This window comes from Macaca fascicularis, chromosome 3 (genome assembly GCF_037993035.2).
Source record: "Macaca fascicularis isolate 582-1 chromosome 3, T2T-MFA8v1.1".
In the NCBI taxonomy this organism is placed as follows: Eukaryota; Metazoa; Chordata; class Mammalia; order Primates; family Cercopithecidae; genus Macaca; species Macaca fascicularis.
In genome coordinates, this window is record NC_088377.1 from 72,488,343 (window position 1) to 72,502,002 (window position 13,660).

The window sequence follows — 13,660 nt, forward strand, 5'->3', positions numbered from 1 at the left end:
AGGGAGGAAGCCCTGCATGAGAACGCTGCAGCTTGAATTTCACTCTTTCTTCGTTCAGCCCAGCAGCTGAGCACATATTCTGTCACTCAGGGCATTAGGGGGTGGGGCCCTAAACATTATCCAATCAGGGACGCTGGAATGGGACCCGTCCAATCAGGCACGCAGCTGGAGCGGACAGGACGGCTTCCGGGATTTGGCGGGGCCTTTGTCTCTAGCTGCAGCGGGAGCTCCAGGTCTAGTCTTCACTGCTCTGTCTTCTGCTCCTAGAGGCCCAGCCTTTGTGGCCCCGTTACCTGCAGGTATTGGGAGATGCACAGCTAAGATGCCAGGACCACCTGGAAGCCTAGAAATGGTGAGAGTGCCGGGTCCGACACCCCGAGAGAGGGGGAGGGGCTGGTTGGAACCGGTCGGAAGTGACTGTGGCAGGACTCCAGCCTCCCAGCACTGGGCTCCAAAATCCGCGGCCCGAGTTGTCCTTGGCGCAGCTAGGCCCTCGGTCCCCTTCAGCCATAAGATGGCGGCTGGGCTGACAGCCGGACCCCGGGCGTCCTGTCTCCTCCCTGTGCAGTGACTGTGCGTTGGCCTGGAGCCCTCGCTGGGCAGCTCTGCAGCCGCAGTGCCGCATCTCTGCCTGATAACTCGCAGTACCGGGTTCATGAATGGGAAGAGCTTTGGTCCGTGGGGTCCCAGTCCCTCCTTTTTTCTATTAAAAATTCATGGAAGTCACCGCAAAAATATTTAAAAATGTAATAGAAGAGTGGTTCAAAAATCGTAGAGCACCCAGCTATGATTTGTAATTTGTGGTCCATGGGAGGGGCTTGAAGGAAAGACTTTTAAGTGGTATGTGATAAATAAAACCAAATTCAATAATCGGTTAGGTACAGTTACATAGCTTCTTAATTTGTAAGATCAAGGTGGAAATTTTCTGGTTATGTAATCGGAGGGTACTTGGCAGTTTACAGTTGGTTAAGCATAAATTTTATTTCCCCCAATGTAACAATTTACAAAAAAAAATGTATTTGAGTTAGATTTTTTTTTTTTTTTTTTGAGGTGGAGTCTCACTCTGTCGCCCAGGCTAGAGTGCAGTGGCGCGATCTCGGCTCACTGCAAACTCCGCCTCCCAGGTTCACGCCATTTCCTGCCTCAGCCTCCCGAGTAGCTGGGACTGCAGGCGCCCGCCACCACGCCCGGCCAGTTTTTTGTATTTTTTTAGTAGAGTCGGGGTTTCACCGTGTTAGCCAGGATGGTCTCAATCTCCTGACCTCGTGATCCGCCCGCTTCGTCCTCCCAAAGTGCTGGGATTACAGGCGTCAGCCACCGCGCCCGGCCCTAGTGTACATTTTTGATACTGTGTTTTAATTAATCATTGTGTGAGGAATCATTGGATGATACTTTTTAAAAGGTTTGTTTTCCGTTTGTAAAAATTTTCTATAAGAAGAAAGCAAAGAGTAATCCCCGGACACTACTGTAAAAAATCTCTGTGCCTCTTTTCCTTTTATCTTCCCTAGTCACAGAGATCTTATCAGAATTTTGGGGGGTCAGGGTTTCCCTTTGGAAACTTTATGGGGTGATGTGTCCTCGGCCACCCTTCAGATTTTTCCTGGTCCTGGGTTTCAGTACTGTCTGGGAATAAACCATGATACCCACTGTGGCTATGTCTGCCAGAGTGCCTAATGAATATCAGCTGGTGGGTCATTTTCTCCCGTAGGACTGCCTGAGGTACAAAGTGTAGCCTCTCCAGGGAGCAGGTGGACGCCCTGGGGCTGAGAGAAATCTTCTGGGGTACACTTCCTTGGAAAAGCTGACCCCTTGAGACATTACGATTGTCTTCGCCCAACTCAGCTTCTGTTTCTTTGGGACACATTGCTGTTCAATCAGATGCTGGTATTAAGGGAAAAACATAGAAATAATTTCTGCCTTTGGGATTCTCTAAGGGGGCAGAAAAATAGTGAAAAAAAATGATGAAAAAAGAGTGAAAGACAAATAGTGAAACATTTGTAGAGGAAATTAAAAAGTAAGAAAATATTTACAAATGGTGTAGAAGAGGTGAGTTTCAGAAAAAAATTAATATCTACGTATATTCCATTTGTTAAAAATTCTCATGTACTATTTTGTTTTCCAGACCGAGTTTAGTAATTGTCACAGGTAGTTTTTTTTATGGCTGGGTAATTTCTTTTCTTTTTCTTTCTTTCTTTTTTTTTTTTTTTTTTTTTTGGAGACAGTCTCATTCTGTCACCCAGGCTGGATGGAGTGCAGTTGCACGATCTTGGCTTACTACAACCTCTGTCTCTCGGGTTCAAGCGATTCTCCTCCCTTAGCCTCCTGAGTAGCTGAGACTACAGGCGCTAGCCACCACGCTCAGCTAATTTTTGTATTTTTAGTAGAGATGGGGGGTTTCACCATGTTGGCCCGTCTGGTCTCAAACTCCTAGTCCTAATCAAGGTGCTCTACCCACCTTGGCCTCTCAAAGTGTTGGGTTCACCGGCGTGCCGCATCCAGCCTAGCTGGGTAATTTCAAGCAGAATTCCAGGCCTTAACTTTTAGAATGCTAGCTATCTAGGGAAAAAAATAGAGAACATCTCTCTTCCATTTTGGCTTTAGAAAATGAATACATTTCCGGCTGGGTGGCCGGGTGCAGTGGCTCACGCCTGTAATCCTAGCACTTTGGGATGCCAAGCAGGGGGGGGGTGGAGCACTTGAGGTCAGGAGTTCGAGGCCAACCTGGACAACATGGTGAAGCCTTGTCTCTACTAAAAATACAAAAATTAGCCGAGCATGGTGGCACATGCTTGTAATCCCAGCTATTTGGGAGGCTGAGGCAGGAGAATTGCTTGAACCTGGGGGGCAGAGGTCGCAGTGAGCCGAGATCGCACCACTGCACTCCAGCCTGGGCGAAAGAGTGAAACTTCATCTCAAAAAAAAAACAGAAAAGAAAAGAAAATGAATACATTTCCACCAGAAAATGTGGTAGATAATTGGTGAAGGTACATAGATTCTTGAAAACATTAGTACCTCTTTTTGCAAGGTGAATTTGTGACATTGAATATTTCTAGTCTATACCCTGTTATCTTGATTTCTGAGTTTCATGCTAAATTTTATGAGATAAAACTTGGTACCTCCTAGAAGTGTTTCCATATGACTAATTGTTTACTACATAATTTTTAATGGAAATAATAAAATAATACATTTATTATCTAAAAGGAATACTTTTGCTTTTCCTATTGAGATGTAAAATGTAAGCATCTTCAGAAAAGTCCTCCCTGACCAGGCACAGTGGCTCAAGCCTGTAATCCCAGCACTTTGGGAGGCTGAGGCGGGTGGATCACCTGAGGTCAGGAGTTCAAGACCAGCCTGGCCAACATGGCGAAACCCTGTCTCTACTAAAAAATACAAAAATTGGCCAGGCGCGGTGGCTCACGCCTGTAATCCCAGCACTTTGGGAGACTGAGGCGGGCGGATCATGAGGTCAGGAGACCGAGACTATCCTGGCCAACATGGTGAAACCCCATCTCTACTAAAAAAAAATACAAAAAAATTAGCCAGGCGTGGTGGCAGGCGCCTGTAGTCCCAGCTACTGGGGAGGCTGAGGCAAAATGGTGTGAACCCGGGAGGCGGAGCTTGCAGTGAGCAGAGATTGCGCCACTGCGCTTCAGCCTGGGGGACAGAGTGAGACTCTGTCTCAAAAAAAAAAAAAAAAAGAAGAAAAAGAAAAAAATACAAAAATTAGCTGGGTGTGGTGGCGGGCGCCTGTAATCCCAGCTCTACTAGGGAGGCTGAAGCAGGGAGATTGCTTGAACCCAGGAGGTGGAGGTTTCAGTGAGCTGAGATCTCGCTATTGCACTCCAGCCTGGGTGAGAGTGTGAGACTTCGTCTCAAAAAAGAAAAAAAAAAATTCCTTCCCTTACTTGAGCACTGTGTTCAAGTAATTTTGCTGAATGTTCAAACTGTTAGTTTCAAAAGCGAAATGAATAACTCAGACATGAAAATTAAAGCTTGAGCCCAGTGACTCCAAGCTAAGGCTAATATTGACCCTGCAAAAGGCCTAGCTCTTTTTGGGGAGCCTCCCCTGCAGATGTCTCAGGCTGCTCACCCCAGCCACGGAAGAAGCCTTTATACTGAGAAAAGCTACAGAGCCCTGGAAAGCTGAGGACGCACAGGCAGATGCAGTTAAGGTTAAGATGGAAGGGGATTGGGAAGGTCTTACTAAAGATGAAGTTGTTTTTTTGAGGCAGTTTCTGGACTTTGTAAAATAAAACGCAGATTTATGTAAAAAAAATTTAGAATTTCAAAGGAGGAAGCACCAACTATAAATCTTTAAAGATTGCAAAGTTTAGGCAGACTAGAGCTTGCTTTCTTTTTTCTTTTTTTTTTTTTTCAGTCAATTTTGAGATTTATTTTGGTAATGTTGAGGACACACTGGGGAGAAAGAGAGACAAGTCACAATAGGATCTGTGTCCTGTGCTTTTTCCAAAGAGTGTTTTGGGAACTTCAGTATTTAAAGAGGAAAGAGCAAGTGGGAGGGCCGTGAGGCTCTGATTAGCACTCAGTGAATCTATATTTTACATGTGCAAAGAAAGGGTTCACGGGAAGTCAATCATGCATTCCCCTTTCTCTCTCTCCCTCAGTAAATCTACATTTTATACAAGATAAAGTAAGCATGTGAAATTACAGCTATCTGGGAATAAAAGGAAGCCAATCTTTGCATGACCCAGTCCCCAGCTTAACTTTTGGCATAGTGAGTTCAGCGTCCCAAGAGTTTATCTTCCTTGCACATGTATCTATAATTTTTGATGTTACCAAAGTCAAGGGCAAAGTTTTCATTAGGAAGTTGGCAACTTCTAGAAAAGGCTTTATTCATTTGAGGGGCTGTAAGGTACATGGATGTGCTTTGGTCAGGAATAGGCCGAGGCAGACATCCGGGCCAGAGTGACTCAGCAAGTTTGGAGCACAGGCATATAAATCCACTTGGTTTTTTTGTTTGTTTAGATTTTTGTTGTTGTTTTTGAGATGGAGTCTTGCCCTGTCGCCCAGGCTGGAATGCAGTGGTGCGATCTCAGCTCACTGCAACCTCCACTTCCTGGGTTCAAGCAATTCTGCCTCAGCCTCGTGAGTAGCTGGGATTACAGGCGCCCACTACCACACCTGGCTAATTTTTTATATTTCTGGTAGAGGCAGGGTTTCACCATGTTGTCCAGGCTGGTCTCAAACTCCTGACCTCAAGTGATCCACCCACCTTGGCCTCCCAAAGTGCTGGGATTAATGGACTTGAGCCACTGTGTCCAGCCAGGGAGGACTTATTATATAGTCACAGTTATGTAACCATAACATGGGAAGGTTCATCACCTGACTCAGAGCCACTGTTGTTTGTTTGTAAAAGGTATAACTGCCCTGGTGATACTGTGCATACGCCTGACGTCCAAAGAGAGAGAGTGAAGTTTTTGACCCTGTAAGGGAGAGCCAGCCTTGCAGGCCAGGGAATGCAGCTGCAGGCATGGGAGCGGCAGGAGTCCCAGAGCCCGAGCAGGCAGAGACAGACGGTGTAAGAGAGCTGCTGAGGCCGGGCGCGGTGGCTCAAGCCTGTAATCCCAGCACTTTGGGAGGCCGAGACGGGCGGATCACGAGGTCAGGAGATCGAGACCATCCTGGCTAACACGGTGAAACCCCGTCTCTACTAAAAAAAATACAAAAAACTAGCCGGGCGAGGTGGCGGGTGCCTGTAGTCCCAGCTACTCGGGAGGCTGAGGCAGGAGAATGGCGTGAACCCAGGAGGCGGAGCTTGCAGTGAGCTGAGATCCGGCCACTGCACTCCAGCCTGGGCGACAGAGCGAGACTCCGTCTCAAAAAAAAAAAAAAAAAGAGAGCTGCTGAATAAAACCATATTTCATCTGCCTATGGCCCTCTGTCTGTTCTTTCAGCTATCTGCCACCCATCCACCCACACTCCCTTGGGACCTCAGCATGGGCTGGAATCTGACTCTTGGCATGACAGGGGCTGGTGTTAGAGTGGGCATGCTTGCTCACTTTGATCCATCTCAGGTTGCAAAAGTACTTTTGTTTTTTCATTCAGCTTGATACATAATATGTTTAATCAAAAAGGCAGGCAGGCAAGGTGTCCACTGATTTTTCCGCAGACACCAAAACTACTGCATCATTTAAATGTGGGCTCAAGTCCTCAAAAGTCTCTTGTTTTCCAGGCTCTGTGCTCTCATGCTTCTGAGCCTTTAGAGACCCTGAGGTTTTATTGTATCCTGGCATGACTGACTTAGTCCCTGCCTCTCTGCTGCATGTCACTTGGGCTTAGCGAAGAGAGGTCACAGAGACCTGTAGCCCTGGGAAGCCAATGTTTGGTGGGGGAGGCAGAAAATTCCAGTTTGATATGGGCTGGCATCCTTGCACAAGATCATGTCAATTCCTTCCTGGAAACCATCCTACTGATTGAAGAATACAATTAACTTGCCTGCTGGCCCCAGCCTCCAGTACCCACACAGTCTGGTTCCTGCCTCTCTGTCCAAATTCATTTCCCAACCCTCTCCCTCCACTTGCTAAGCCCCTGGCACAATGGTCTTTTTTCTTCAAACTTGACAAGCTCATTCCCACCTTAGAGCCTTTCTACTGGGTGTTCCTTTTACCTGGAATGTGCATTCCCAGATTTTCTCCCCACTTAAAAATCAGCTGAAATGTCCCCTTCTCAGGCAGGGCTTCCCTGACCACTCAAACAAATCACCGCCACTTTGCATGTTACTACCATGTTTTGTTTCCTTGTAATTATCCAAGCTTTGTTGTCTCCTCTCTCTGGAACATATGCTTCTTTAGGTTGGAAGCTCTGTCTGGTTTATCACTGTAGCTCTAGTGTACTTTTTGGCACATAGGAGATGCCCAGTGAATAACTGCTGAATGAAACAGTCACTGAGATGAGGGAGTATGTCAGGAGAATGGTGCAGATGGCAGAACTGTCTCAGACTGTTTTCTGTGGGGAAGCAGGCCCCAGCCAGAGGCTGCTGGGTATAGGGAGCAGGGATAAAGCTGGAGAGATCCAGGCTTAGGTCAAGGATTTGACCCACTGCCTGGGGCTGGAAATAGTGTCTACATAGCACTGTCCTGTAGGACTTTCTGTGATAATGGCAATGTTCTGTGTCTGCACTGTCCAATAAAGTACTTCTGGCTTCTGACCCGCACTTGAATGTAGCTAGTGCAACAGGGAACTGATTTAAATTAGATTTATGGGAAATTGAATTTATTTAACAAATGCACATTTAAACAGCCACATGAGACTAGGGGCTACTGTTGAACAATGCAGCACTAGAGACGCTCACCTGGGACCCCTAAAGCCCTTTCATTCTGAGTTGTCAGCGTCTAAGTGCTGGAAGCTGGGTGGAACTCAAGAAGCAGCAAGTGGAGGCTCCATCCGGAAGGCCCTGGCTGCTCTGAGTGTCCTGAGAGGCAGCCCTGGTGTGCTGATCAGAATGGCCACTCCAGCCGCTTCAGCAGCAGCCCCCGTTACCTTCTAGGGCCTCAGGACAAGGGCTTTTTTTCATAGGGAGGAGGAAACAAGATTAAAAACAAGGTGGGAGGGGAATGGCAAATTGAAGGACAAAAAATTCAATTCTAGATGAGAGAATTGTTTTACCCTGAAGTCAGCATGTTCTTAGGAGGGACATAAAATGGAGTTCTGTGTTGGCTCAGACTGAAGGTAGCTCAATGTTCAGGAGCCTGTGGGAAGGAGAGAAACTTAAGTTTGATTAAAAAGTATTTTATTTTGAAAACTGAAGGCAAATTCAGCTAATTTTTTATAACGAAAATGATGTGCGGAGTCTGCTTCTGGCTACGTGTCAGGTAAGAAAAGAGAGCACCCACCATCTAAGTCATAATCGGAAGGGTGTTTCTTTTCATAAACTGTTCCTGGAGAACTCAAAGAATAAAAGAATTTTATTAATCACAACTTTTTACCAGGATTATCTATGTGCTTCATCCTTCCTCACCTTTATTCTTTGTCGTCCTGTACCTTTTTCCATTGACTTTTTTGGGCCTTTTGGTATCTTTTATAATAAACTGGTCAACATAACTACAGTGTTTTGTTTAGTTTTGTGAGTAGCTCTATCAAATTATGTAATTGGAGGGAGTTTATAAGAGTTTCCAATTTTTAAACAGTAGGTCAGAAGCATAGATGGACCCGTGAGGTTTGTGACTGGCCTCTGGAGTGAGGATAGTGAGACTGAGCCCTGAATCAGGGTCTGTGCTGACTCTGGATGGTGTCAGAATTCAAATGTTAGACAATTAGTTGGTGTTGGAGAATTGCTTTGTGTTCAGCAAATACAGATTTGGTGCCAGAAGGAAAATATCACAGAGGCCTGGCCTGGAATGGAACTCTGGGTGTCTGGAAATGAGAAGCTCTGCTCTCCTGTACACAGGCTGTCACACTACGCCATTGTCCTGGAATTCCAGGTCTCTTCCCAGGGTGAGAGAGGACTGAAAACTTAGAGGAAATTAGCTGTGATAACAGGCCCCCTTTTCCCACAGCTGCCACCCCAGGATTCCTACCCACTCACAAACATACCCACTGGAAATTGATGTGTCCACACTCCTCCCAGGACTAGGCACCACCATCAGGAATTTCACCACAGCATTTTTGATCCTAGTGTTTTTTTTTTGCCAAAAATCCACAAAAGTGTTTACAGTCTCCTGCATATCCCCACCCCCAGACACTGAATCTGCAGCAGCAACCTGCTTCCTCCACGACCAACGGTTCTGTACCACCTGTTCATAATCTCATCTGCCTGCCCAGACACAGAAATAAACGAGTACAGCCCCACGTGGGCCGCTATCTGTAGGACAAACCAGTCCTTCCACCTACATTGCACTCTCCCCCACCCATGGATTTTATTCCTTTTAACTTTTATTTTTGTTTCAGGGTCGGGGTAAACGTGCGAGTAGTTATATAAGCAAAATTGTGGCATGGGGGTTTGGTGTAGATTATTTTGTTACTGAGGTACTATGCATAGCATAAACAGGTATTTTTTCTAGTCCTTTCTATCCTCCCACCCACCACCCTCAACTCGGCCTGTGTCTGTTTTTCCTCTTCTTGTCCTCCGCCTCCTGGGTTCAAGCAATTCTCCTACCTCAGCCTCCTATACTACAGGTGCATGCAACCATGGCCGGCTAATTTTTGTATTCTTAGTAGACATGGGTTTCACCATGTTGGCCAGGCTGGTCTCAAACTCCTGACCTCAAGTGATCTGCCTGCCTCGGCCTCCCAAAGTGCTGGGATTACAGGCATGAACCACCATGCCTGGCCTTGGGGTAAATTTTTTTTTTTTTTTCCTGAGACTGAGTCTTGCTCTATCGCCCAGGCTGGAGTGCAGTGGCGTGGTCTTGGCTCACTGCAACCTCCACCTCCTGGGTTGAAGTGATTCTCCTGCCTCAGCCTCCCAAGTAGCTGGGATTACAGGCATACGCCACCATGCCCGGCTAATTTTTGTATTTTTAGTAGAGACGGAGTTTCACCATGTTGGCCAGGCTGGTCTTGACCTCCTGACCTCGTGATCTGCCCGCCTCAGCCTCCCAAAGTGCTGAGATTACAGACATGAGCCACCACACCCGGACAATTTTTATATTTTTAGTAGAGACAGGGTTTCACCATGTTTGCCAGGATGGTCTCAATCTCCTGATCTCGTGATCCGCCCACCTTGGCCTCCCAAAGTTCTGGGATTACAGGTGTGAGCCACCGTGCCCGGACTGCCTTATGGTAAAATTTTTTTTTTTTTTTTTTTTGAGACGGAGTCTCGCGCTGTCACCCAGGCTGGAGTGCAGTGGCCGGATCTCAGCTCACTGCAAGCTCCGCCTCCCGGGTTCACGCCATTCTCCTGCCTCCGCCTCCCGAGTAGCTGGGACTACAGGCGTCCGCCACCTCGGCCGGCTAGTTTTTTGTATTTTTTAGTAGAGACGGGGTTTCACCGTGTTAACCAGGATGGTCTCGATCTCCTGACCTCGTGATCCGCCCGTCTCGGCCTCCCAAAGTGCTGGGATTACAGGCTTGAGCCACCGCGCCCGGCCTGCCTTATGGTAAAATTTTTAAAATTCCTTACAAATTTTGAGTAGTAGACCTTTGTCAGAAGCATATTTTGCAAATATTTTCTTTTTATTGTGTAGGTAGGTTGTTTACTCTATTGATAGTTTGCTTTGCTGTGAAGAAGCTCTTTAGTTTCTTTAGGTCTTATTTTTGCTTTTGTTGCAATTGCTTTTGGTATCTTCATCATAAACTCTTTGCCAGTTCCTATGTCAATAATATTTTCTTTATCCAATTGACATAGGTATTTTAGATTTTTCTTTCAGAATTTTTTTACCATTTTATGTTCTACATTTAGGTCTTTAATCACCTGGAGTCGATTTTTTTTTTTTTTAAATGATGTAAGGAAGGCATCCAGTTTCAGTCTTTTACATAGTGCTAGCTGGTTTTTCCAGCACCATTTATTAAATAGGGAATTCTTCCTGCATTGCTCTTGTGAGATTTGTAGAAGATCAGACGGTTGTAGGTGTGTGGCATTATTTCTGGGCTCTCTATTCTGTTTCGTTGTTCTATGAGTCTGTGTTTGTACCAGTATCATGCTGCTTTGGTTACTGTACCTCTGTTGTATAGTTTGAAGTCAGGTAACGTAATGCCACCTGCTGTGTTCTTTTTGCTTGTAATTGCCTTGGCTATTCAGGTTTTTTTTCGGTTTCATATAAATTTTAAAATACCTTTTTTTTTTTTTTAGTTCCATGAAAAATGGTTTTGGTAGTTTGATAGAAATAGCATTAATTCTGTAAATTTCATTTGGCCGTATGGCTATTTTAATGATATCAGTTTTTTCTATCCATGAGCATTAAATGGCTGCCCATTGGCTTATGTCATCTCTGACTTCTTTAAGAAGCATTTTGTAATTTTTGTCATAGAGATTTTTTACCTCCCTGGTTAGTTGTATTCCTAAACATTTTATTATTTTTGTAGTTATTATAAATGGGATTTTTTTTGATTTGGCCTTTGGTTGAATGTTGTTGATGTTCAGGGATGTTACTGATTTTTGTACACTTATTTCGTATCCTGAAACTTCTACTTTCTAGTTTGTGTGCATAGATTTTCTAGTTCATGTTCATAGAAGTGTTCATAGTCAATAGTTATTTGTATTTCTGTGGGGTCAGTGGTAGTGTCTTTTTTTGTCATTTCTAATTGTGTTTATTTGGACCTTATTTCTTTATTATTGCAGCTAGTGGTTTATCTTATTATTATTTTTTTTTTTTACAAAGATTTAACTCCTGGATTTTTTGGTCTTGTATATTTTTTTCTGTTTAAATTTTCAGTTCAGATCTGATTTTGGTTATTTCTTGTCTTCTAGCTTAGGGGTTGGTTTGCTCTTGCTTTCTCTCCTTTTATTCATGGTGTTAGGTTGTTAAATTGAGATCTTTCTAACTTTTGGGTGCGAGCTTTTAGTGCTATAAATTTCTCCTTAACACTGCCTTAGCTGTGTTGCAGAGATTCTGGTATGTTGTATCTTTGTTCTCATTTTTTGCAATGAACTTGATTTCTGCTTTAATTTCATTATTTACTCAAAAGTCATTCAGGCTCAGGTGGCATAATTTCCATATACTTATATCATTTCAAGTGTTTTTTTTTTTTTTGTACTGAATTATATTTTTATCAAGCTGTGCTCTGTGTGTGTGGTTGGTGTAAGTTTTGGAATTTGCTGAAGGTTGTTTTATTTCTGATTGCGTGGTCAATGTTAGAGTGTGTGTCACATGGTAATGAGAAGAATGTATAGTATGTTGTTTTTAGATTAAGAGTTCTGTAGGACTGTTTGTCCAAGTGTTGAGTTTAGGTCCTGAGATCTTTGTAAAGTTTCTGCCCTAAGAATCTAAGAGTGTCTGTGGGGTGTTGTAGTCTCCCACTATTATTGTGTCAGAATCTAAGTCTCTTCATAGGTCTCTGAGAACTTGTTTTATTCATGGGCATCCATAGATTTTTTTTATGACACCTTTCTGTATTCTGCTTTTTCTCTCTGTAAACTTTCAAGGGCACACAGTGTGCCCAGGGCCACTCCTTAGATGCCTGAATCCAGTGTCTACTGAAATTCAGATATTCAAGAGCATGTCTAAAGACTTGGCTGTTATAGGAGAAAATAAAAATAAGAGGCTTTATTTTCCTGCCTGAAAATAAGGAAGGCTATTATCCTCATCTCTCTTTTCTTAAAGCATTTGGATTATATGTACTTTTTTCCTCTGCTTTATTGAAATATATGTAAATCATATACATCATATTAACCTAGGTGTAGCTAAATAAACGGTTCAGTATATAACAGTGGAGTTGGAATTGAGCCTTGGTTTCTATTTATTACTTCAGAACAATTAGCATTGTCAGGTGAAGCATTTGTAGACAACCTATAATCATATACTTTTTTTTTTTTTGAGATAGAGTGTTACTTTATTGCCCAGGCTGGAGTGCAGTAGCAATCTCAGCTCACTGCAACTCCATCTCCCAGGTTCAAGCAGTTCTTCTGCCTCGTCCTCCCGAGTAGCTGGGACTACCAGCATGTGCTACCACGCCTGGCTAATTTTTATATTTTTAGTAGAGACAGGATTTTGCCATGTTGGCCAGGCTGGTCTCGAACTCCTGACCTCAGGTAATCTGCCCGTCTCGACCTCCCAAAGTGCTGGGATTACTGGCGTGAGCCACCACGTCTGGTCAACATTAATATAAATTAAAGAATATTTTCTACAATAATATAAATATAAGGCCACAATATTTACTTTGAACGAAACCCTTAGTCATTTTAATATTATTATTTCTACTTTTTGAATAAAAAGTGTTTTAACTGAATTATGGTTAAAGAAAATTTTCACGAATCTTACATTATGACCAGTACATTAAAATTATTTATATTTAGATACTTATCTCTAACATCCAAATAAAATTTAGTACCATATTGTTACAGTAGATGTTAGTCTTACATACTTATTACTTATCCAGTAGGGATCACAATAAGTAAGCATGATTTTAGTGTCTTTTTTTTTTTTTTTTTTTTTGAGACAGAGTTTTGCTCTTTTTGCCCAGGCTGGAGTGCAATGGCGCGAACTCAGCTCACCGCAACCTCCGCCTCCTGGGTTCAAGCGATTCTCCTGCCTCAGCCTCCTGAGTAGCTGGGGTTACAGGCATGTGCCACCATGCCTGGCTAATTTTGTATTTTTAGTAGAGACGGGGTTTCTCCATGTTGGTCAGGCAGGTCTTGAACTCCCGACCTCAGGTGATCCACCTGCCTCGGCCTCCCAAAGTGCTGGGATTATAGGCGTGAGCCACTGCGCCCGGCCATTTTTGTGTCTTTCATTTCAGTAAGTTAGAATGCTGCTATTAAAGAACAAATAAACACAAACGATCTGACCACCAAAAAACTATAATAGCTCTCCTCTTAACTGTGTTGCAAGCTCAAATATATTCTACTATATAAACAAAATCAGATTCTAATTTTTCATCAAAAAGTGCTGGTGGTGACTGTACACAATGGCTCATGCCTGTAATCACAGCACTTAGGGAGACCAACACGGGTGGATCACTTACGGTCAGGAGTCCGAGACCAGAATGGCCAACATAGTGAAATCCCGTCTCTACTAAAAATACAAAAATTAGCCAGGTGTGG

General features: G+C 43.9%; 1 protein-coding gene across 5 annotated transcripts in view; it reads left to right on the plus strand.

Annotated features, from left to right (window-relative positions):
- The first annotated feature begins 201 nt into the window (after positions 1-201).
- The window catches only part of ZNF680 (zinc finger protein 680), a 74,788-nt gene continuing 61,329 nt past the window's right edge, over positions 202-13,660 (plus strand). For all 5 annotated transcript variants that reach the window (XR_012432368.1, XR_006696526.3, XR_012432369.1 and 2 more), the window contains exon 1: positions 202-352. Coding sequence is in view for 1 of the 5 variants with exons in the window: in XM_005549458.5 (XP_005549515.2) it covers positions 323-352 (30 nt within the window). In the remaining 4 variants the exon portion in view is untranslated. The remainder of the gene's footprint in view (positions 353-13,660) is intronic.